General features: G+C 34.6%; 1 protein-coding gene across 1 annotated transcript in view; it reads right to left on the minus strand.

Moving 5' to 3' along the window:
* The window catches only part of MRPL19 (mitochondrial ribosomal protein L19), a 39,445-nt gene extending 13,316 nt beyond the window's left edge, over nt 1–26,129 (minus strand). The window contains exons 1-4 of the mRNA XM_053708933.1: nt 26,033–26,129; nt 23,837–23,948; nt 22,534–22,652; nt 16,299–16,433 (exon numbers count right to left, since the gene is read on the minus strand). Coding sequence (XP_053564908.1) covers nt 16,299–16,433; nt 22,534–22,652; nt 23,837–23,948; nt 26,033–26,081 — 415 coding nt within the window. The 5' untranslated portion in view covers nt 26,082–26,129. The remainder of the gene's footprint in view (nt 1–16,298; nt 16,434–22,533; nt 22,653–23,836; nt 23,949–26,032) is intronic.
* Between the last annotated feature and the right edge of the window lie 216 nt (nt 26,130–26,345).

The following is a 26,345-nucleotide window of genomic DNA, read 5'->3' on the forward strand; positions in this document are numbered from 1 at the left end:
CTTCTCATTAAATACTATACTCCAATTGCTTAGGACATAGATAGGCTGGGTCTGTTAAGGGAGATTTCTTCAAATTACTCCCATTTTTAGTTCACTTTAAACAAACTATATAATTTAGGGAAAAGGAACTCAACCACACACATTTAAAAAAATAAACAAAATTCACATGTAATTATTATACTATACTCATTGCTTTTCTCCTAGACGCTTAGCTTTGAGTATCTCTACATATGATAGTGACTCACATACCTCACTGTTTTTCCTCCATTTGTTTTTAGTTTTTTTTAGATAGGAAATTATTTCACATTCTGTTTTGTTTTTTTGCACATGGAAAGATTTATTATTCACAGTAAACCTCACTCTCCCACCATGCCTGTCAAACCTAGAGATTAAAAAAATAAAAAAGTGTGTCTGAAACAGGCCTTGACACCACTAGTGAACCACTAATAACCACTCAAAAAAAAAAAAAAAGAACTTTAACCTCTAGTCAGTCAAATTTCAGATATAATTTTGCCTCAATTTGAATTAGTAAGAACACAAATATCCAGTTTAAAAATTTGACCATTGTCTAATTGCTGTGGTTAAATTACCAAGATAAGATGAATTTACTAAGGCTATACAGGAAAAAAGTAAATCTATTTGTAGGAGAGCATAAGATACTACTCTTTCAGGATTTTTCTAGCGAAACCTCATTAAGGAGAAATGAAATGGCACCAAACTGTACAAAATTAATCAATTATGGAGCTAAAGCTGGACTTATTTACCCTGCAAAAATTATTATAGAAGAGGATGATTTTACGATCACCCTATCTAAATCTGAAGAAGCTAAAGAATACTTTAATAATAAAAAAATAAATATCTTACATAATTTAACCTGATGGGATTATGACTTTACCGGTTATGTATTATATTTTTGTTTTCAGAATGATTAGACCATATCGCCTGTATTTTTCTCTGGTCATGATGTTTTTATTGAATATTATTGGTTCCCCCTTCCTTTTTTTGTTTGCCTCCTGCCCCTCCCACCCTCACCCGGACAGAAAGGAAGGGAGGCAGGGATGGAGAAAAAGGAGAGGAATGGGATAATTTTTTTTCTACTCTTAAAAACTTGCTTTTTTTCTTCTTTTAAATGAGAAACGTTATTAAATATCTTTCCTGGAATGTAGGGGGCATTACTTCTCCGATTAAAAGATAAAAAAGCAGTTAGGTAAATATAATCCGGATATAATGTTTATTCAGGAAACACATCTCAGAGACAAGGAAGTAATTAAATTAAAGAATAAATGGGTTGGGGAAGTGTTTGCCTCCTTGTGTTCTCATAGGAAAAGGGGTGTAGCTATATTACTTAACAAAAACCTTACATACAAGATCATAAAGTACTGAGATTCAGATGACAGATGGCTGATCCTAGAAATAGAGATTCAGGGTAAAAAAAAATATATCCTTTGGCCCAATTAAGTAGAACCAGAGATTTGGTATAAACTTACTGTGCTTTTGTCTAAATATATTGGGCAGAACCTAATAATTTCAGGTGACTAACTTGATTCCTACTCCCTCTGTAGATAGAATTGGGCAAAAAAGCATAGGCTACCTAATGCAAAAATCTTAGATTTTCAGTCAAGTGTGTGAAGATCTAAAAGTCCATGACATATGGCATATACAACATCCCAATACCAAACTATATACCTGTGAATCTAAGTCACATAGATCTCTATCTAGGATTGATTGTTTTCTAATTTTCAGACCCATTACTTTCTCTAGAAACCAGATCTGTAATCAATGATATACTTATTTCTGATCATGCCATTATTTCCTTAGAAATTAAAATTAAAATATAAGACCTGGAACAAACCAATTTCTTTTTTCCAAAAATTTTAAAGGGACACTCAATCAAAATTAAAGTTTCATTATTCAGATAGAGCATGTCATTTTAAACAACTTTCCAATTTACTTCCAATAACTAAATGTGCACAGTCTTTTTATATTTAAACTTTTTGAGTCACCAACTCCTACTGAGCATGTGCAAGAATAAGTGTGTATGCATTTGTGAATGGCTGATGGCTGTCACATGGTACATGTATGCATTTTTGATTGGCTGATGGCTGTCACATGGTACAGGGGGAGTGGAAAAAGACATACATTTTAAAATTGTCAGAAAAAAAATCTACTACTCATTTGAAGTTCAGACTAAGTGCTAAATGCATTGTCTTGTTATCCTGCACTTGTTGATTATGCAAATCTACTGTGTTGACTGGTCCTTTAATAAATAATGTAAAATTCCGAAATTGGTTAGTTCGGAAGTGGAGAGAATACAAAAATGACGACAAATCAAACTATGATAAAACAGAAATATTTTGGGAAACTGCTAAAGCCTATCTCAGAGGAGAAATTAAAGCATACATGATTAAACAGAAGAAGAAGAAATCTAGAGCTCGGGAGCTACAACTCTCTAAACAAGTTAGAAACGCCTATAGGACCCATATAGTTAGTGTCCCCCAGTAAAACATCATGGGACAAAGATTTCTGCCAGGCAAGAAAGATCTCTTTATTGCACAAAAAACTTCTTGTGAAGAACATAAAATAAATGCAATATACAAAGGCCACTTTGGTAAGTCTGCCAAATATTTAGCTAGACTAGATAAAGCTAGGAAGAAAATCAATAAAATTGAGGCAATTATAGAAGGGAATAAAAGAGTATCAAATATATTTTTCTTAGCTATTTAAAAAAAAAAAAAACCTTATACCTCAAAAGAAATAGACCCTGCAAATAAATGTAATTTTTGGAATAAAATTAAAAAGGGACAGTCAACACCCGACACAACAGGATTTCATATGTTTGAAACACAAACGAAGATCCGCCTGCATCGCCTCCCTTCTCTATCACCTCTATCCCTGTCCTAGTAATCCTTCCAAATACATCTGTTAATTAACTCGAAATATGGCCGCCAAACTCCTCCCCCTCCTCCTTCTGCCCCATCTCTATTCCAATTCAGGCTTGTTCATGTAGGGATTGATGACGCGCTCGATATGTCATTGCGCATGCGCATTTGTAATTCAGTCAGATCGGAAACAGCAATCGGACTTGTAGCAGTAAATTCATTTGTTAGCTTTCAAAAATTGAATTGCGCATGTGCTTAACGCCGTGAACGAGTTTGAAGATTCAGACCGAGAATTCCATTCTGATTGGAGTAGGTTAATACGTAACAGTGGGGGGAGTTTGGCGGCCATATTTCGAGTCGATTAACGGATGTATTTGGAAGATTACTAGGACAAGGATAGAGGTGATAGAGAAGGGAGGCAGTGCAGGCGGATCTTCGTTTGCGTTACAAACATATGAAATCCTGTTGTCAGGTGTTGACTGTCCCTTTAAAAAACTCCAGAAAGTCCCTCCAAATCTTTTAGAAAAACTGAATATTCCGATATCAACGGAAGAAATTTCAGAAGCTATAGATGCAGCTAAACTTAAAGCCGCTGGTCCCAATCAAATTTCGGCTGAGTTCTTTAAAATATTAAAATCAGATATCTTAGATATACTAACCTCACTATATAATAGCTATTTCACCAAAGATCAAATGACCTCAAAGTTCTTCACTTATTACATTAATACTTAAAAAAGGGAGAAACCCAAGAGATTTAGGCTCATATAGAGCTATCTTGCTACTAAACGTAGACTATAAAATACTTACCTCTATTGTTGCAAATGGACTCAAAGGTTGCCTAAAATGAGATTATTCACAAAGATCAGTCCAGTATTATGATAGGCAGATCCTCTACTAAAAATAAATGCAAAGTAGCCCTACTAGATTATTTTTGGAATGAGTTCCATAAAAAGAAAAAAAATATTTCTGTAGATTTTGCCAGTTGACGCAGAAAAGTCCTTTGATTCTGTAATACTCTTCACTTCTGAGCTTTGGTTTCTCTGGACATTTTATAACCTTTGTTAAAGCAATATATAATTATCCCGTTTCCTCTATTATTGTAAATGGCAGCTTGACCACCAATTTTACATTAAATAAAAGGGACAAGACAATGTTGCCCCCTTTCTCCTCTTGTTTAACGTTGCGATTGAACCCTTGGCAATTCTTTTCAGACAGGAATTGAATGGAATTATGCTTGGATATAAGAAATGAATACTTTCATTATATGTGGATTATCTGCTTCTATTTCTTAAAAACACTAAAAGTAGTATTCCTGTCTGCTTACAGAAATTTTATCAATTTAGTTTCAATTTCCGGCTATAAAATTAATTTATCCAAGACAGAAATTTTATGAATCCATAAAGATAAAAACAGCTACCAACACCTTTAAAGAAGTGAAATATATTAGATACCTTGGAATTTATTTTCATAAGAACCCAAATAATTGGTATAAATTTAATTTTAAAAGTTTCTTCACAGATGCATTAGCTAAAATGCACAGATGGCAATCATTTCCTTTATCCTTCTTGGCTAAAATAATGCTAAATTAACCCCAGCTTTTGGCAGCACAGGTAGACTTGCAGTCGAGGGAAATTACCAACCTGGAGCTTGCTGCTAGGTCAAAAGATATGAGCTGCACTTTTGACATTATCTGGGACTTTATTAATTTTAGTGCCATAGAAGATGCTGACAAGTCATCAGTCACCAATATCATGTCCTTTACTAAATGGGGTACTGCTGCCACACAAATTATTCCCTCTTTTAAACTGCTAACAAGCTCAATTTTGCTACTTCAAGAAAAGATGAGACAGCAGACCAAAGATTACCAGACAGGCTCAGAAGTTTATTCTCTACCAAAAATAGGAATGGGGTAAACTGTAAATACAAATATCCCATCTTATAGGTCCAGAATCGGTTGAAACTCTGCTTAAGATTCATCACTTTTTCAGGTCCAATTATTTGATATAACCCTGTTGGGTACTTGATATTGCACTTTTGTAAAATGTTTAGTGCGGGATAGTATGATGGACTTGCTCCAGAACCCAATCTTAGCACAGGACTTCAGTTTTAAAAGATATTCTACTTATTGAACTTGCTCTAGCCTACTAGTCATATATGATGGTTTGTATAAAATAGTTGAATGGGTACATAATTTGACAACTCTTTTGTTAATATCTACCATGTCAATGAAGGCTGTTATCCACATCCAAATGTTGATAAAAACAGTAGATAATGGATCCGGACTGAAACCTTAAAAACTCAAAGCCAACTCTAGTGTAGACTGTGATCCCTCAAACACAGTTAGAAACTATTAGATAGACAGTAAAAGAAATAAGAGTGGCGCACTGGGCTGAGTTAAAAATAGATCAAGTAGATATCCAATCTACTTAAGAAGTTAATACTAAATGTTAAAAAAGTAGTGGATTATATGAAATATATATAAATAGCTGTCATATATACTAATCACTATATATAAAAAATAATTCATGAATAATTATTACAAAATAGTAGCGAAATACCATAAAAAGGACAAGATAAATGTATCTAAAGAATCATTTAATATAACAGTATTGAAAAATTCCTAAAAGGAATTGACAAACATAAAATAAACAAATACATTCAATCAAGTGTCAAATCAAACAAAATGAACACAACATAGACAAAGGCATTCAATCAAATAGTAAGAGATGTGGCCACATCTAACTGGACTGAACAAATTGATATTATCACTCATAAACTCATATTTAGAGATAAGATTAAGCAAAACCTGATAAAAAGTAATATATCGATAAAATATATAGAAATGGCTATGGAAAAGGCAGCTGCACAATAGTTATAAAACCGTTATTGTTTCTTTTAATGCCAACCAACAAATGTCCGTTTTTTGTAATGGTTTGAAAAAAGTAGTCTGTTATATTTCAATTTGCAAACAATTACGGCAAATATAAAAAGTAAGTTTGTCTGCGGTCCAGGTTTAAGTATAGAAACAAACTGTCACTTTGTAGGTATCCTATGTTTCTCCAACCCATCTTAAAGGGCCACTAAACCAAAAATCTTTCTTTCATGATTCAAATAGAGAATAGAAATGTAAACAAAATTACAATTTACTTCCATAATATATTTTGGTTCATTTTTTAAATATCCTTATTTGAAGAAAAAGCAATGTACATGGTGAGCCAATCACATTATGCTTCTATGTGGAGCAACCAATCATCAGCTAGTGAGCATATCTAGATATGCTTTTCATCAAAGAATATCAAGAGAATAAAACAAATTAGATAATATAAGTAAATTAGAAATATGTTTAACATTGCATTATCTTTCTAAATCATAAAAGAAAAAATGTGGGTGGCATGTCCCTTTAAGCCAGATTTCAAATAAATATTAGCTTATTAGGTAAATTACAGCTTTCATACGTTACATCTCAGGAACGTATGAAAGCTGTAATTTACCTAATAAGCTAATATTTATTTGAAATCTGGCTTAAGACGGATTGGAGAAACATAGGATACCTACAAACTGACAGTTTGTTTCTATACTTAAACCTGGACCGCAGACTAACTTACTTTTTATATTTGCCGTAATTGTTTGCAAATTGAAATATAACAGACTACTTTTTTCAAACCATCACAAAAAATGGACATTTGTTGGTTGGCATTAAAAGAACCAATAACGGTTTTATAACTATTGTGCAGCTGCCTTTTCCATAGCCATTTCTATATATTTTATCGATCTATTACTTTTTATCAGGTTTTGCTTAATCTTATCTCTAAATATATGAGTTTATGAGTGATAATATCAATTTGTTCAGTCCAGTTAGATGTGGCCACATCTCTTACTATTTGATTGAATGCCTTTGTCTATGTTGTGTTCATTTTGTTTGATTTGACACTTGATTGAATGTATTTGTTTATTTTATGTTTGAGTCAATTACTTTTAGGAATTTTTCAATACTGTTATATTAAATGATTCTTTAGATACATTAATCTTGTCCTTTTTATGGTATTTGGCTACTATTTTGTAATAATTATTCATTATTTATTTTTTATATATAGTGATTAGTATATATGACAGCTATTTATATATATTTCATATAATCCACTACTTTTTTAACATTTAGTATTAACTTCTTAAGTAGACTGGATATCTACTTGATCTATTTTTAACTCGGCCCAGTGCGCCACTCTTATTTCTTTTACTGTCTATCAAATGTTGATGTTGCTTAGCTTGTATTTTCATGTTTTATATGTCCAGAATGTAAGACCCACTGTATACCCCTTAAAGATTTTCTGTTAGTCCAGTTGGAAATCATATTTAACCGCGGCCTATTCCTTGATCATTAACTGTCTATAGACTGTGCAAAGTCAATGGTAACTTTTTTTTTTTTTTTGATATACGATTGTAATGTATGTTAATATATATACTAGGGGGTGATAAAATGTTAGGTGCCACCCTAAAGGAATACAGTATTGTTCTGAACTCGGTTAGTAAAAGATTTAAAAATGGATCGGCCATATTCTATACTAAACTTAATTGCCAGAGCTTAAGCTTTTTGCCACAGGGTATAGGGTTTTGTTAAGAATAATAACACTTGAGATGTAATATGTACTTTTGCTTATCACCACCAAAGCCTGTGATTGAAGAAGCCCCTATTGGATATATTTCCGAATCCCATTGATAATGTGACATACCTATAGTACTTGTTTAAAGTTTGGATACAGTACAAAATAATACTGATTCTATGTTCACGATTTGATATTGTATATGCACCTGTGTGTATTTATTTTTATGTATATTGACTGATCTTATGCTCATAGTCATGTTTCATGATTATTTGACTACTTATGTAAAAACAAAACTTTTCAATAAAAATTCCTTGCATGCTGCTAGGTTATCTGAAACAAAAAATAAAAAAATAATAATGTATTGCTAAATTAAAATAGCACTATTCCCCCAACTGCTTTATATTATGCAAAGCTTACCACTGTTTCTTCTAAATAAGGATTTAAAATCTTTTTACAAAATATGTGCTAGATTTATATGTGTGTGTGTGTGGGGGGGGGGGGGGGGAAGACACCTGCTCTCCATATATAAAATATCACAGGCTGCGGAATTTGGTGGCTTTTTATTCCCTGACATTAAATGTTACAATACCATAATTCTGGCACGCTATGCAATTGACTGGCTCATTATGGAAAATCACAACATATTTTGACCTTGAAGAGGCCTTATTCTCTCCATTTTTACTTAAAGGATTACTTTCTGTTATAATTTTTAAGCTAAACAACAAACATATTAAAGTTAATAAACATTAATTAAAACCTACTGACCTATATTTTCTCCAAAACGAAGTTTCATAACGTTCTAAAAGTTATATCTTTTATTCGCCGATGATGTCACGTTATCCTGCCCACTATTTTCAGCACTGCATGTTCAAAATACTTAAACCAATAACTTTGTGTTTAAAGCGCCATTTTGAAACCTAGGTATTGTAAACGGATTGGTACAGAGCAAAGGATACCCACGGAGTGGGTTTGGAAAACAATTAAATTTGCAGACAAGATTTCTGATATACGGTAGAGATATGTTAATGAAATGCTATTGATAAAAAGTATATTTGGAATAGTTAGTTAGTAACAGGCATAGAAAATATTTACTTACAGTGGCCCTTTAACGCAGTTCTTCGCTGCCAAAAAACTCAACTTCCATCAAATGTTCAAAATATGATCACCATACGCAATACAATTATTGCCTGGCAGAATTTATGCCTTACGTTAGACATAAATGATCAAATATCCCCTTTTCTTCCAATCATAGGTAATCCAAAATGTATACCAGAATTAAATTCTCAAGTTTTTGGATTGTGGGCACAAAAAGGACTGGTCTTTTTAACCCAAACTATGGATAGTACCAATCAGATAAAACCCTTTGATGTTATCTCTGTAGAATATAACATTCCGAACAAATTCTTCTATGCATAAAACTTAAATCATAGGCACTAGAATCAAACAGACAGCTGCCTGAAGAACCTTTCTACCAAAAGCTGCTTCAGAAGAAGCAAAAACATCAAAATGGTAACATTTAGTAAATGTATGCAAACACCAAGTGGCTGCTTTGCAGATTTGATCAACTGAAGCTTCATTCTTGAAAGCCCAAGATGTGGCAACTGATCTTGTAGAATGAGCTGTAATTCTCTGAGACAGAGACTGCCCTGCCTCCAAATAAGCTTTGTGAATCAGAAGCTCCAACCAAGAGCCCAAAGAAATGGCAGAGGCTTTCTGACCTTTTCTGGAAGCAGAAAAAACAACAAATAAACTTTCTGAATTCTTTAGTATCCTCAACATAATATTTCAAAGCTCTTACCTCATCCAAAGAATGTAAAGACTTCAAGAGTATTCTTAGAATTAGGACACACGGAAGGAACAATAATTTCCTTATTGATGTTGTTAGAATTCACAACTTTAGGCAAAAATGTAAACGAAGTCCGCGAAACATTTATTTGAATTCGGAGATGGTCTCCAATTAGAGCCAGAGGCCTTAGGGGAAGGAGTGGGTTTCAGTGCTCTATTCTGACGAAAGGAACGAAAACGATTGGGAGCTTTAAACGTACCCTTAGATTTCTTGTCTTGGGGCAGAAAAACTCCCCCTAACCCCAAGTAACAGTGAGATAATAGAATCCACTTGTGCACCAAAAAATGTTTTTTCCTTGAAAAGAGAGATAATAATCTAGTTTAATACACCATGTAAGCATTCCAAGATTTAAGCCATAAAGATCTTCTAGTTAGAATGGCTAAAGACATGGATTTGACATAATCTTCCTAATATCAAATATAGCAGTGCTTGACAAATATGTTCAAAATCTAGGAGCCAGCCCAAACATCTATTGTGTGTGTGTGTGTGTGTGTGTGTGTGTGTGTGTGTGTGTGTGTATGTATATATATATATATATATATATATATATATATATATATATATATATATATATATATATATATATATATATATATATATATATATATATATATATATATATATATATATATATACACACATATACATATATACTCCACCAGATTTATGTCAGTTACTTTTGAAGGTACTTAGCTATGGTCTGAATTTCACCCCCACCTGTACATTTCACATTTTTAGGTCCATGTTGGATGTGAATAGATTGATCAGAAATCTCACCCTGAAAAAACATTTTCAGGGTGAGACAGAGTGGAGTTGTAGACTCTGAGGATTTAGACCTCAGACATACCCGTTTAGTGAATATAAGGAGTTTCAGTGGGTTTAGACATCAATCTGAATTTTACCCTATACAGACTTGTGGACCCATCCTGGAAACCTTCTATAAGAGGGTGGAGGATGATCTCACTAAGTTATCTTTTTCAAGGGGGGGGGGGGGGAGACATAAGGCCACATATACTAACCCCAATTTGTCGAACAGAGAAAAACAGGCACTACAGGAGATCCAAAAAAACAAAGATATTGTTATCCGCTCAGCGGATAAGGGAGGCTCGGTGGTGGTCTTAAATAGGACAGCCTATGTCAGTGAGGCTCATAGACAGTTGCATGATGTTGAACACTATACAAGACTTGACAGAGATCCTACTAAGGTTTTTCAAAGGGAACTTAAGGCACTTTTGGATGATGGGTTAGAAGATGGGCATTTCAATATAGCCACTTATGATTTTTGTATATAGAACATCCAGTGGTGCCCATCTTCCACAGGTGCATAAAACACTTAATGTACAGGGATGCCCTATCGTGAGTGGGATAGGCTCCCTCTTTGAACATCTGTCCCAGTGGCTTGATGCCATATTGCATCCTTTTGTGGTCACACTACAGAGTTATCTGAAGGATACTAAGGATTTACTTAATTTAATGGAAGTCTTTACTTTGGATACACACAAGTATATGTGGTTGATGGTGGACGTGGTGGCTCTCTATTCATCCATTCCACACAAAGATGGTCTAAGGGCTATAGCCTTTTTTCTTCAGAGTTTTTCTAGTTTTGAAACAGACTTCGTGGAGTTTATCTTGAGAGTCACCAGGTTCATGCTCATACATAATTGCTTTAGTTTTGAGGAAACAGTTTATCTCCAGAGATGTGGGATGGCTATGGGGGCGAAGTTTGCGCCCTCATATGCCAACCTGTATATGGGTTGGTGGGAGATGTCCCACATCTATGGGGATAAAAATGACTACAGAGCAAATGTTGCCTTTTATAGGCGAAATATAGATGATCTTCTCTTTGTTTGGCAGGGTTCGGACACTCTTTTGGAAGACTTTGTAAGGAATTTAAATGTGAACACAGTTGGTTTACAATTTACTTTTGAAAACCAATCTAGATCGATCAACTATTTAGACCTTACTTTGACAGCTAATGACAATGGACGAGTTTATAGCAATATATACAGGAAACCAATCACTAATAATACCCTGCTCCATGCCAGGAGCTGCCATCCAAAGCACGTTCCTTTGGCGGTTGCAAAGGGACAACTCAGAGTTAAAAGGAACTGTACTGAAGAGGCAACCTATTTGAAACCAAGTAGGGACATGAGAGAAAGGTTACAGCAGAGGGGTTACCCTAAGTATGTAATAGATAGGGCTCAGTCTCAGGTAGATAGATTGGACAGGAGTACACTTTTAAAAGGGTCCAAACGGATAGGTGGACACAGGACATAAAATCACGAGAAAATGTCACCTTTGTCACAGACTACAGTACAGAATATTAAGATATCTGCAACATTGTAAATAAACATTTTCAACTTTTGTCAGCTGATGACAGACTTGTAGGCTGTGTTGATAGGGGCTTGCGCTGTTCCTATAGGAAAAACAGAACTATAGGGAATATAATGTCCCCCTCTGAATTACCTACCACGTACAGAGAACAAGGATCTTGGCTTAGACATAGGGGGATGTAAAAGTGTGGCAAGTCTAGGTGCAGACCATGTGAGTTTAGCATCACTTCGGAGGAGTTTCATTCCGAAGTTACAGGAAAAGCGTTTAAAATTACTTCTTGCCTCAATTGTACATCCTCTTATGTTATCTATTTGCTCACCTGCATTGAATATCACATACAGTATGTAGGACTCACTACTAATGACGTGAACACTAGGATAAGAAATCATCTGTCCACCATTAAAATTGGTGAGGCCACCACCCCCTGGTGAAACACTTTAAGAACAAACATAATAAGAGTAATGCAACATTAAGGTGGCAGGCTATTGAATGGGTCAGAGACAGGGACCAAATATTAAGCAAAACGTGAAATGTTTTGGGTTTTTAGGCTTCAAACTAGGGTACTTAGGGGTCTCAATTCTGAATAAGATCTTATAAATTACTGGAAATTGTTTTTTGGTTGGTATACATCACTGATCGGTTATAGGACTTTCTTTTAGGTGTACCATATTATATTATATTGTATGTACATATGAACATGCAACTGAAGTTTTTTTAGCTCATTATGCTGTTTATTCTTCTATTGGTTGGCCTTACTCATATACCTCATACACCTTTTGCATTTATACATTTGCTATAGACATGGTTTAGGCCCTGTCCATACCTCACTCTATCTTATAGTATGCTACAGATTAGCACAGACGCACTAATACATTTATATAAGCTGCGACGTATTCATGTATATGTGTGTGCATCTAGGGATTTATATCTAGGAGTAGTCGAGTCAATTTTTCTTATACTCCATTTATTACTTGGGCCTGACCTTTTGCGGAGGATTACTCTAGTGGGTGTTTGTAACCAAGAAATTATATATATATATATATATATATATATATATATATATATATATATATATATATATATATATATATATATATATATATATATATATATATATATATATATATATATTTCTGATGAAGCGCATGTGAGCATGCGGGAAACGCGTCAGATCTAACCTTGCACACTGTGAATTGTGTCTCTCACCTGTCTGCTCAATAAACCATCCACTTTTTGGAAAAGAACCCTGCAGTTCCTCACTTTTCTTCTCTCTAATTATATATACATACATACACCACTACACATCTACTTTAGGGATACACTAGAGAGTAATTTACTCTCCGGACTAATGTGGTCTGTATTTAGGGGAATCCTATCTCCTTAGCTTACATACCCCCTCCCTTTTTGTAGTTCACGGTTTATGTATTCTCTTATTTTCCTATTTTACTGTTTCAGTGTGTATATTTGGGTGTACATGTTGTATATACAGTAAGGCATTACTTTTATAAAAAACATTAAATAGCGATTGTAATGACATTTTATATCATTTAAATATTGCAATGAGTATAACTCCATATAGAGCAATAGGTAAAATACCATTTTTTTATGACCTCCTAATATGAGGATATACATCTTCTATCCTTTTTCTTACATATTTGAATATTCCCCTCTCCCCCGCCAAGTAACAGTCTGAGTACTGCCCTATACTCTCATGATAGGGACTTTATGACCTTTATGGTCTTATTGGGTTGCGGTAAACCATGATATTAATGGAATGTTTTAAATCATTTATCTGGTCTGCCTTTATAATAATGGTGGGTAGTGGTTATGTTCATGTTTAGGTTAACGTTAGCAATATCCACAGTATCTTTTTTTGGAGTAACAAGAGTTAAGGACTATACTTTTGAACACCAGTGATTGGTTTTTATAACAACCAATGGGATTTTCTGTTGGCTTTTAATTAGACAACACTTCTGTACCCATTTAGCTATGATTACGGTGCTATACTGAAACATGTCAGCTTGAATACACTGCTCGAATTTGTGTGTGTTGGACCCCCACGGGTTGTATTTTATCCTAATGGAATACTAATATATATATATATATATATATATATATATATATATATATATATATATATATATATATATATATATATATATATATATATATATATATATATATATATATATATATATATATATATATATATATATACACACATACACACACAAAACACGGTAGGGGACTGCACTCTCACACCGGACCGGGTAACATCCCATGACCCTATAACATGCTCAGCCCTGGGTGCTCACTGGCACTCACAGGAAGCTGTGCTGTCTCCAGAGTCACAGGCAGTTAACCCCAGACAGGTCTGGGTGCAAGAACCATAGGGAAAATTCCATTTTTGCTTTTAAATCATAGCTGAGAACTTGCGAGTGCTGGACTTTCTCTGTGTGATAGATAGATACACACATATACACGCTAGAGAAAATTTAATAGATCACAACAAAACAGTTTTAAAACAAGACCACCCTTAACAGTGCACATGAAGACTACCCAAACAAAAAGAATAAATAATTTTAAGACAATAAACAGATTGTAGGGATAGGGATATCAAATAATGAAAGGCCATTACAAAGTTTAATTTTTAAAACACATTTGCCATTAAGTTTAAAAACAAAACAAAAAAAACTTGGCAGTATATTTTCATTACTTGATTTCCCTTTTTTCCTCTAATTTTTCCTGTGTTTTTCCACTGCCCTAGAAATACTGGAATGCATTGGCAAATGTGTGTGTGTGGGGTGGGAATACAGGAAAAATTGGAGGGAAATAAAAAAAATGAAAATACTTTGAAAAGTTTTTCGGCAGCTTTCTTTAGCTGTCTGCCCAGAGCACAATTACAACAAATGTAGCCAAATACTGTTACGTTCTCAAATAGGAGTCTGAAATAACTCGTGCAGCACTTTGCATCCCATTCCTGCTTTTTAAATAAAGATAGCAAGAGAACGAAGAAACATTGATAATATGAGTAAATTAGAAAGTTGCTTAAAATGGCACGCTCTATCTGAATCATGAAAGAAAAAAATTTGGGTTTAGTGTACCTTTAAATAACTCCTTGGGCGTGATCACAATGTTATCTATATGGCTCACACGAACTAGCAGTCTCTTGTTGAGAAAAGTAAATAAAAAAAAGCATATAAGAGGCTGTCTATAGTGGCTTAGAAATAGGCAGAAATTTCGAGGTTTAAATGTTATAAAGTATATTAAGGTAACAATGTTGGTTGTCCAACACTGGGAATGGGTAGTAAAGGCGTTATCTATCTTTTTAAACAACAACAATTTTAGGCTAGACTGTCCCTTTAAAAGGGACAGTCTAGCCCCCAAAAAACATATTATTCAGATAGAGAAAATAATTTTAAACAATATTCCAATTTACTTTTATCGCCAATTTTGCTTTGTTCTCTTGGTATTCTTAGTTGAAAGCTAAACCTAGGAGGTTCATATGCTAATTTCTAAGCTCTTGAAGGCCTTCTCTTCTCTCAGGGCATTTTGACAGTTTTTCACCACTAGAGGGTGTTAGTTAATGTGTGTCATAAAGATAACACTGTGCTCATGCACTTGGAGTTCCAGTGAGCCAGCTCCGATTGGCTAAAATGGATGTCTGGCATAAGAACTGACATAATGGGGCAGTTTGCAGAGGCTTAGATACAAGTTAATCACAGAGGTAAAAAGTATTTATATAACGGTGTTGGTTATGCAAAACTAGGGAACGAGTAATAAAGGGATTATCTATCTTTTTAAACAATATCAATTCTGGTGTAGACTGTCCCTTTAAGTGCTATTGCATTGTCTTTTTATTGAGTATTTGTGGATTATGCAATTATACTATATTTAATGGTCCTTTAAGTCCCTTAATATACTTGAAGGTTTCTATCTAAGTTATACATATTTATATCATTAAAAAGGGACAGTATACACCAAATTTTATTTAACTGCATGTAATAGACACTACTATAAAAGACAAATATGCAAAGATACTGATATAAAAATACAGTATAAAAAACGGTTTAAAAAACGTACTTAGAAGCTCACAGTTTAACACTGTTGCAAAGGTTAACTGGAACACCCACTGCAAATTAGTTCTATAGCAAAAAAAGAAGACACACCCCCCTCCAATTTCCTCTGCATATGAAAAGACTCTTTACACAATCAGGAGCAAGCTGGAGTAGGTATACATCAGTATTCTCCTAAAACTTTGGGGCTTGGTTAGGAGTCTGAAAATCAGCGCAAAGTTTTTTTTTAAAAATAAGCAAACTGTTTAGGCTATATAAAATGGATCATCTACAAAACATTTAGGCAAATAAAAATCTAGTGTAGAATGTCCCTTTAAGTTTACCTCTGGGAAAAGCACATCTTAAAACTAGTTTACATAATTTCATAACTATATATCCCCCTTTCTAGTTCAATTCAGCAGGACTTATATTGAACTGAAGCTTCCTGACAGTGACAATGATAAACCGGCTTTCTTTATAAGAAAATAAATCTGCTCTGGATGAAGCATTCACCAATAGGTGCAGGAGATAAGAGAAAAAAAATAATTATACATAAATATAATATCTTACAAACACTTACCTTGTCCTTCAATAATGTTGCGGAGAACAAATGTCGCCCCAAGACCACTCCCTGATCGCTGAATGCAAATTCCTACAAACTTGTTTAGTTTTCCACTCGCATATGGATCTGCCATGGTCACTGCAAGAATACTTCCTAGGGACAGATCACAATACACAACTCACTTTACTACATGCATAATAAAGATTGCATCTGTATTTGTTCAGTGTATTAGAATTTGTAGTCATAATAAATGACAGTGTAGTATAACTGCTTCTAAGCATACAATGTATTTAGGTAGGATAGTATAATACAAATTAATAATAATAAAAAAAAAAAAATCCTCCAATAAAAGATCTGCACTTAAAAGTGAAAGTCAACCCTAGAATTTGTGAACCGCTAGGATTGACTATTAAAACAAATAAAAGGGGACTTTCAATCATGAAGTATAAAATACCTCATGCAGAAAGCTCCTTTGTTTTAAGCGATCGCCGCTCTGAGCTGCTAAGGCAGCCCACGGCAGATCGCGGTTTTGCTAAGAGGTTACGTTTTGACCTCTTAGCAAATAGCGTGCGGTAAATCCGGCTCCCAAGGGGCGCCAAGCCAGATTTACAGCATGGCTATTGGCTAAGAGGTGAAAACGTCATCTCTTAGCAAAACAGCGATCTGCCGTGGGCTGCCTGAGCAGCTCAGAGCGGCGATCTGCATGAAGAATTTTATACTTCATGAATGAAAGTCCCCTTTATTTGTTTAAATCGTCAATCTTAGATTTCACAAACGCTAGGGTTGACTTTCACTTTAAACATGTCTGCCTCTAACAAAATTCTTCTGATCATCAAGAAATTATTTTACAGAAGCACTACAAAAAAAAACCAGAAGAAAAGAACTGCTGTCAACAAACTCAGTGCTGTAATCAGGTAAAGATTTATTCTGCCACAATCAAAGGGTCATTGCAGTGAAACACCTGACATGTTTTGCGCAGGCGTACCTGTGCTTAACAGATTTTCTGTTAAATGGACATAAACCTTAAAAATATTCTTTCAATATTCAGATAGAGCATATAATTTTAAACAACTTTCCATTGTACTTATATTAACTAAATGTGCTTTGTTCCCTTTGCATCTTTTGTTGAAAAGTATACATAGATAGGTTCAGGAGCAGCAATGTATTACTGGGAGCCAGCTGCTGATTGGTGTCTGCATGTAAGCCTCTTGTGATTGGTTCACCTGATGTGCTCAGCTAGTTCCCAGTAGTGTATTGCTGCTCCTTTAACAGAGGATACCAAAAGAATAAAGCAAATTTGATAATAGAAGTAGATTGGAAAGTTTGAAAAATTGTGTTTCATGTCCCTTAAGGACCAAGAATTTCAGAGAAAAACTTGCCCAAAAGACCAGAGAATTTTTAGCATTTTTGCTTTCACAAAATAGATAGAGATAGAAAATATATATATTTATTTGGGTTGCACCGATACCATCTTTTTTTTTTTTTTTTAAGACCGATACCAATTACTGATACTTATTTATGTCATACGACAGTTTACCAAGCACAATACAGATTAATGTATTAAGATAGCTTCTTTATAAATTATGAACTGTAACTCAAAAACGACATTTTAAAATAAACAGTTTTATTTGATTGTTGTCACAAAGTTCACAGAAAATGTTTATAAATAAAAATATTACAATAAAATATATTAATAGTAGCAACAATAAATAGCAGCTGCAGCAGTTGGGGCTGGAAAGCCAGCTACAATTTAAAGGTGTGATTACTGGATGCAATTGAGTTGTAGGGTGCCTATATAACATCAATCTGACATTTGTATTTAATACAAAGTAATATAAATGCAATTCTTAAAAAAACATTGGGGAAGGAGTGTCCCAGTAATCCCCTTTGAAAAAAATGGGGCATTTGCATGCTAATGATTCAACAGAAAATAGGGCTGGTCTTCATATTTTTCCAGGGCTGCTTTTTATTCCCAGTCCAGCCCTGGCTAAGGATGTTCCTCAGAGTACAGTATGTTTTGAGCACAATTGTTCAAGATGAGAACTAGCAGTATAAGAGTGGCAAGTTCTTATTAATGAACAGAAGCATCTCTACATGTTCAGCTATATGTCTGTTTCTTCTATCAGTAAGGACGTTTGACGCTAAGCTGAACAGTCTTTCACTTTTCACACTACTGCATGGGGCAAAAATATATTTTTGGGCCATTTTAGCCAGAGCTGGAAATCTCAGTTTATTAACTGCCCGGTACTTCAGGGGTTTGTCTGAATGAGGTACAGTGATCTCTCCCAGAGAGGCTTCCAGCTGTATAGTAGCAGCTTTTGGAGCACTGCTCTCAAACGTACAATAATACAAATAACAGCAATTTGTATTGGCAGAACAGAAGTGAATAATTTTTAGTTAAGTCTTCACTCCAGCTTAAAATGAAATGGGAACATGCAGTTTGAAAAACGCCACAAGATGGCGTATGGGTAGGAAGTGGAGGTATCCGTTTAAGTATCGGTGCATTTGCATGAGTACAAGTACAAATGCTTGGTATCAAAATAAAAAAAAAAATTGTTAACTTTTTCTCAAACTTTAGGCTTCTCACTGAAATTACTTATACACCACTTGTGCAATCATGACACAAATAGATATAAAAGCTTCTCTGGGATCCACTATGTTCAGAAACAACAGACATGCATGGCTTTGCCATTGTTTTTGGCAACTAGAAGGCTACTAATTTCAGCCGTGCAACACACTTCTGAAATTCCTAGCAGTGAAGGGTTTAATCAGGTAGCTTGCAAGGTTAATTTTAGCTGTAGTGTAAATATTACCCTCCCACCCCCGATCTCTACCAAAACAGCACTCCTTCCTCCCTGCCCCCCCCCCACCCCTGGTCACCAGACAGTCTGTCTGTATGCAGTTTAGTGATATTTTTACTTTCTATAGTGTAGTGTGAGCCCCCCACAGCTTTCTAACTCTCCCCTCTTACTTGTTGCCGCCATCTTAGGTTTGTAGAGGTTTTTTTTTTTTGGTTTTTTTTTATTAATAGCTACTATTTTTTTTTTCTGTAGTGTAGCGGTCCCCCTATATAGAGCCCTCCTCCCTCTCTACTTTTTTGTACTGCAGCGACCCATCCCTCCCTAATTTTTTTTTTCTGTAGGTCAGGGCCACTCCCACTCCCTACCCCTTCGTCACCCACCAACAGAGATCATTACAGACAGTGACAGAGACTGTGTCACTATCTGTAACAATCTACCTTAATATGGTAACAGAAGCATGATCAGCGCTCCCTTACCATATGAAGGGAGATGCCTTCTGCCTCTGAGTGCAGTCAGAGCTGACAGCCGGGAACGCAGAATGAGGCAGAAGGTAAGACATAGCTACTACGTCAACAGGGTATGTTAGCAAATTTGAGAATAGAAATTCATCGGAAAGCTTTTTGTTATTATTTGACATGCTCTATCTAAACCATGATAGTTTAATTTTACTGTCCCTTTATGACTTATATGATTAGATTTGATTCAAGGAACAATCACTTGAAATATTGTAGACTGTAATGGGTTTTCTGGATGGGCTTCCTTTTATTTCACTTTAATGAATAAAATGGTGAAGAACAGGGCTCTACAAACCCAGGGAGCCACTGGCTCCTAGAATTTTTCTCCTGGCTCCTAACTTTTTAAATTATTCTCCCTATATCTATCTTCAAATACCACTGTCTGACTACTACATTTAACAGATTTGTCGACCCCTGGTGTAGAATGCATAAGCATGAATTTGCCTTTAGTGTACTGAAGTGGAACATGCATAAAGTCTCCATTGCACAATATATACGCTTACTTGAAGGTTTTGTACACTGCTATAAGAGAACAGAAGTAAAAAATGTGTATGCAGATCAGTCATATACTTACACACACTAAAAGCAGCACCTTCCAACATAAAGGAAAACATTTGCAAGGATACACATTGGCAAAGAACCAATTCAAATGTGCAACATGACATTTCACAATTTATAGTAACGGTTTGTTCATGTTTTATATCAATGTATCCCTCCAAACGATTTCTAACAGAAGCTGCTGAAGGTTCCAGTGTGCATAAGTCTAGTAAAGCAGTATAGGGCTGAATTTTAGCCTTCATTGTCCTGTTCATGTGCTCCAGTACGCTACATCTCCAGCTCAGTACAGGGTTTTTTTTTTTTGTTTTTAATTCTTTTTATTAAAAGGGACACTCAAGTCAAAATAAACTTTTATGATTTAGATAGAGCAGCAGTTTTCAGTTTCCAATTAACTTCCATTATCAAATTTTGCTCAATATTTTTATATTCTCACTTTCTGGGGAACAAGATCCTACTGAGCATGTGCACAAACTCACAGGGTATATACGTATACTAATCTGTGATTGGCTGATCTCTGTCACATGATACAAGGGGCCGGAAAATAGGAGATAAAATAAAACGTGTCAAAAAAAAATAAATCTGCTTTTTTGAAATTCAGAGAAGGTGCTATTGCATTGTCTTTTTATTATGTACGTGTTAATCATGCAATTCTACTGCATTGAGTGGTCCTTTAAGAGACAAGTAATTAACAGTGAACTCACATTTTTACCACTCAGTTAATACAGATAGAAAAACTCTTTATCCAAACTGCTTGGGACCAAAAATGGTTTGGATTTTTGAATATTTGCATCTGTAAAATGGGACAGCATGGAGAGGGATAGAACCAAGTGTTAACAACAATATCTTATGTTATGTAGGCAATATTTACCTGTCAGCTTATATATGAAACCTAAAGGTAGTTTTATAGTATGTTAATACTTGTGCATGGATAGAACCCTCAGAAAGATAGCACATTTTACAACACAAAAACCAAACCAAAGAGACAGGCAGAGAAGATTGTAATTAAAAAAAATAAAAATATTAAAGTTTGGATTTTAGAATTCTGGATTTGGGGATTTGTACATTTAATTATAGTGATGTGCAGATCCCTTACACTATAAATGCTGCAACTCACTTCATGATACACAGGTCATGTATTATTCATGAAATAATGTTTATTATAAAACAAAGTTGCCACGTACTGCAAGTTGGCCCATGTTAAATTGTCTCAGTTTTCCAACATTTAATAACATTTTAGCAATATTTCAACATAACAGATGTGTTAGGGGGGGGAGACTAACATGTAAGTGCATACAATAAACGCTCAGTCTAGGTGTAAGTAAGGGGGATTAGAAAGGAAAATAAATGGGAGTACTAATACGCTAGTGGTATATAACTTTGTGTACGCCTCATCTTCTGTTCTTTTAACAATTTTTTTTTGACTGAAGAAATGTTCAAAAAGAAACTACTAAAGCCCTTTAAAGGGCCACTAAACTCAAAATCTTTCTTTCATGATTCAGATAGAGAATAGAAATTTAAACAACATTACAATTTACTTCCATAATTTATTTTGCTTCATTTTTTAAATATCCTTATTTGAAGAAAAAGCAATGCACATGGTGAGCCAATCACATGATGCTTCTATGTGCAGCAACCAAACAGCAGCTAGTGAGCATATCTAGATATGCTTTTCATCAAAGAATATCAAGAGAATAAAACAAATTAGATAATATAAGTAAATTAGAAAGATGTTTAAAATTGCATTCTCTTTCTAAATCATAAAAGAAAAAATGTGGATGGCATGTCCCTTTAAGTAATGCAATTCCTATATATATCCTGCTTCTCTCCCAGAGATGTATCTAAACTGTATATTTGTAAGGTGTGCTAAACCAAACTTGTGGATTTGTATTTAAATAAACCAAGACTCTTCCTTGATTAAAGCCCCCCCCCCCCCCATGCTCAGGTGTGCTCTTGACAGTTTATTACAGCCATGGAGCCTCATTCAAGTTTCAAAAGGAGAATCAGGAATTATTCAGCTTATAAATGCTAAGTATTGTAGTGTTAGGACATATTGTAAGTTGGTGACTGGCTATGTAGAATATGGCCATATTGTTTATTTGCAAGTGGATGTGCGCCATACCCCGTTTTGTCCACATTAAAGTAAATGTATTGTGCAAACATTAAAAATAAACTCGGAAATACATTTTAAAGAAAATGGTCAATTTTTAAGCCTATTAATTTTTTTCCTGTGTTTTAAGGCACCTAATTAGTACACTTTTCCAATTGGAACTCTTAAATATTATTTGTACCCAGATTTTCAAATAAGAATTCTTATTTAAATAGGTAATACCTTGTTCTGTTTATTTGCTACAGTGTGCTGACAACTAAAGTGTAACTGACCTACATAAAACTCTGGAATGTTCAGCATTTTCCGCCTTTCAATCATGTCTTTTCTCTCCAGATAGTACTTAAAGGGGTCTTTCCTGGACCTTGGAGGTATGAATTCTGGGCTTAAGAACCTAAATGGAACAATAAATCTATTACGTTAAGAAAAGTACGTGTTTAAATCAGGTTTACAATGAAAACAACATAATTCAATCATATTAAGATACAATATAATCATGTAGCAGAAGTACATAACAATGCAGTTACTGGGGAGCTGTGCTCAAACATTTTATCATGTAAATAAAATCTACACGTCAAAATATATCCTTTTTTGCCTACAAAGCGCTAAAAAGGACAGTTAACACCTTGTAAATACAATATATTTCTGCAGTCTTCCAATAGATTAACATAGAGTCTGAACGGTATTAGAACAGATATGTGGCAAGGTTAGGTTTGTAAAGCCTGTCATGTGCTCTGTTTTCAGGGTTGGTAAATCCACAAATAAATAATGGGGCAAAAATTTAATATTGAAAGTTTTTTTTTACTTTATATAATAATCCATTTTAAATTACAATCTCCAAGAGTTTACTGTCCCTTTATGACATGTTTAAACAGGGTTGTACTTCCTGTAAATCCCCATTGGCTCTGGAAGTATATAATAGAAAAAAAAAACATTGGTTTGTAAAAAAAAAAAAAAAAAAAAAAAAAAGACTATTATAGTGCAAAAATGACATGCGCTCATTGCAGCAACATTTTAAACACAGCATTTGCTCAGAGAGCCTAAGGTGCTTGCACCATGATCTGGTAATGATTACATTTGTAAATTGCTGATGTGATACAAGCCCCACTGGTGATCTGAGCAGCTGCAGTATTTAAAATGCTGATGCATTGAGAATATCTAGTTATGTTTCACATGCACGTGCAGAAAAAAAATGTTGACATTAAAACAGTGATAACTTTTACTAGAAACATTTTTGCCAATACATTTATATTGCAAAAATGTTTCTATTCAAAGATGTAATTCATCTATGTGCATTTAAATTTTGACCAGAAGGTCCCTTTAAAGTCAGGAACATAAGCAAAAAAAACTAATTTAGGAATATTGGTTTAAAAGAAAGAATAAATTCTAAAGCTCAATGTTTTTTATATTTATTTGTTTGAAAAAAAATTGAAAAATGAATATTTTTTTTATAAAGTAAGTGCTATTGCATTGTCTTTTTATTATGCACTTGATGACTGTGCTATTCTACAGTATTGATGGTCCTTTGAATGTTAACCAAAGGGCACTGCACAATTTATACAATAATCAGATCGTCACCTTCTCTGAGATTCTTTAGTCTTCATCTTGTCCACAATAATAGGCTTAGGGGGCGGTTTAAACTTTGTAGGTTCTCCATCAGTAAGAAGTCGGACAGGGGCTGTTAACAAACCTTCAAGATAAGAAAGATGCAAGTTACATCATAATTTCACAAATCATATTGCAGGTACTTAAAAGGGACACTTAACCCAAATGTTTTCTTTTGTAATTCAGAAAGAGCATGCAATTTTAAGCAACTTTCTAATTTACTCCTATTATCAATTTTTCTTCATTCTCTTGCTATCATTATTTGAAAAAGAAGGCATCTAAGCTTTTTTTGATTCAATACTCTGGACAGCACTTTTTTATTGGTGGATGAATTTATCCACCAATCAGCAAGGACAACCCAGGTTGTTCACCAAAAATAGGCCGGCATCTAAACTTACATTCTTGCATTTCAAATAAAGATACCAAGAGAATGAAGAAAAATTGATAATAGGAGTAAATTAGAAAGTTGCTTAAAATTTCATGCTCGATCTGAATCACAAAAGTAAATTTTTGGGTACAGTGTCCCTTTAAATGTATGTTTGGTCTTTTGCAACACATTACACAGTATTACCACATTGGCTGACACAGTACAGTATGTCGATTCTGTCAGAGAGGATAACAACACCTCAGAGAATTGACCCTTGACAACATTTGAAAACACTGTAATCTATTAATAAATCCGTTGGCCAGTACAGGCTGCAATACTGTATTTATTAAAGGGACAGCATACACCAATTTTCCTTAACTGCATGTAATAGACACTACTATAAAGATTAATATGCACAGATAGGGATATAGAAATCCGTATAAAACCTTTTTTAAAAAGCTTACTTCGAAACTCCAAATTTAGCACTGTTGATAAGGTTAGGCTGGGACACCCACTGAAAGGGGCTGAGAGCAGACCCTCCCCTGCATATAAAAAAGACCCATTATACAAACAGAGCAATCTGAAGTCTGTATACATTAGTATACATCTAAAATTGTTGGGCTTGGTTAGGAGTCTGAAAATCAGCACAATGTTATTTAAAAATAGGAAAAACTATACATTTTTACAAAAACACCCTCAGATGGGCAATATAAATGGATCATCTACAAAACATTTATGCAAAGAAAAATCTAGTGTACAAATGCTTTGTTAGGGCATAATATATATTTAAACCAAATTTTTGGAACACCCACTACTATTTGTCTTAATATAAGATTATGGCCTGTGATTAGAGCACACACACTGGTATGTCTGTCCTCATCAGCTCAATAGCCAATAATCAACTTTTCAAATTTGACTATTTAAAAGGAACAGCAAACTTAAAAGACTAGTCAACACAGCAGATTTGCATAATCAACAAATGCAAGATAACAAGAGAATGCAATACCACTTAGTCTGAACTTCAAATGAGTAGATTGTTTTCTGACATTTTTAAGTTTTGTCTATTTCCACTCCCCCTGTACCATGTGACAGCCATCAGCCATTCACAAATGCATACACGTACCATGTGACAGCCATCAGCCATTCACAAATACATACACACTTATTCTTGCACATGCTCAGTAGGAGCTGATGACTCAAAAAGTTAAAATATATAAAGACTGTGCACATTTTGTTAATGGAAGTAAATTGGAAAGTTGTTCAAAATGACATGCTCTATCTGAATAATGAAAGTTTAATTTTGATTGAGTGTCCCTTTAAATAATGTTTTAGAGCAACATGGAGTATGTGTCCAAAATAATAGGAGACACCTTTTTTTAAGTTTTTTTGCTCACCATATATTATTGCATTACAAAACCAATGTTTCCTCCCCCCCTTAATAGCTTTCCTATCTGTAATAGTTTTTTGTTTCACACATCCTTGTCATAGAATGGAGGAACAGTGTATTAATAGGAAACTGTGGCCAATACATGAGGGGGGGGGTTAACTTCTAAAAGAAGAGGAGCGTGTCATACCACAAGGGGCACATGCTACAAGTTGCTTTAAAAATATTATCTAAGTTTACTGTCCCTTTAAAGGACTATTACAGTGTCAAATCCCAAGGATCTGTACACAACAAAAAGTGAATGGACACAAGTCATTACATACGAATTAAGTATATTGGTAAAATATGTCACTCTTACGATCATGCATACCCTATAACAAGTAGCATAGAATATTATAATGAAATTATGAGTCCTCACCTGCTCTCCGTTGAAGAACTGCATGCAGTGACCTCCTGCAGACCGCCATGTTTGTTAACCCCTGACATTAACTACTGAGCATGCTCAGTCAGTAGGCAGCCTCTAGTGCCTATAGTACGATGTCACATTAGTCACGTGACTGCATTGATCACATGGTAGAGAGCGCTGCACTGTGCTGCCTGCAAGTGGGAAAGTAAATAAGTAATAGAAATCAGTGGTCGTTTCCCTCTGCATCTGTGCTCGGATGTTACACTGAGGGTCAGTAGGTGGCGCTGTTACCTGAATTTATAGGAATGACGGAGACTTGGAACTG

The sequence above is a fragment of the Bombina bombina genome, chromosome 4 (assembly GCF_027579735.1).
Source record: "Bombina bombina isolate aBomBom1 chromosome 4, aBomBom1.pri, whole genome shotgun sequence".
Lineage (NCBI taxonomy): Eukaryota > Metazoa > Chordata > Amphibia > Anura > Bombinatoridae > Bombina > Bombina bombina.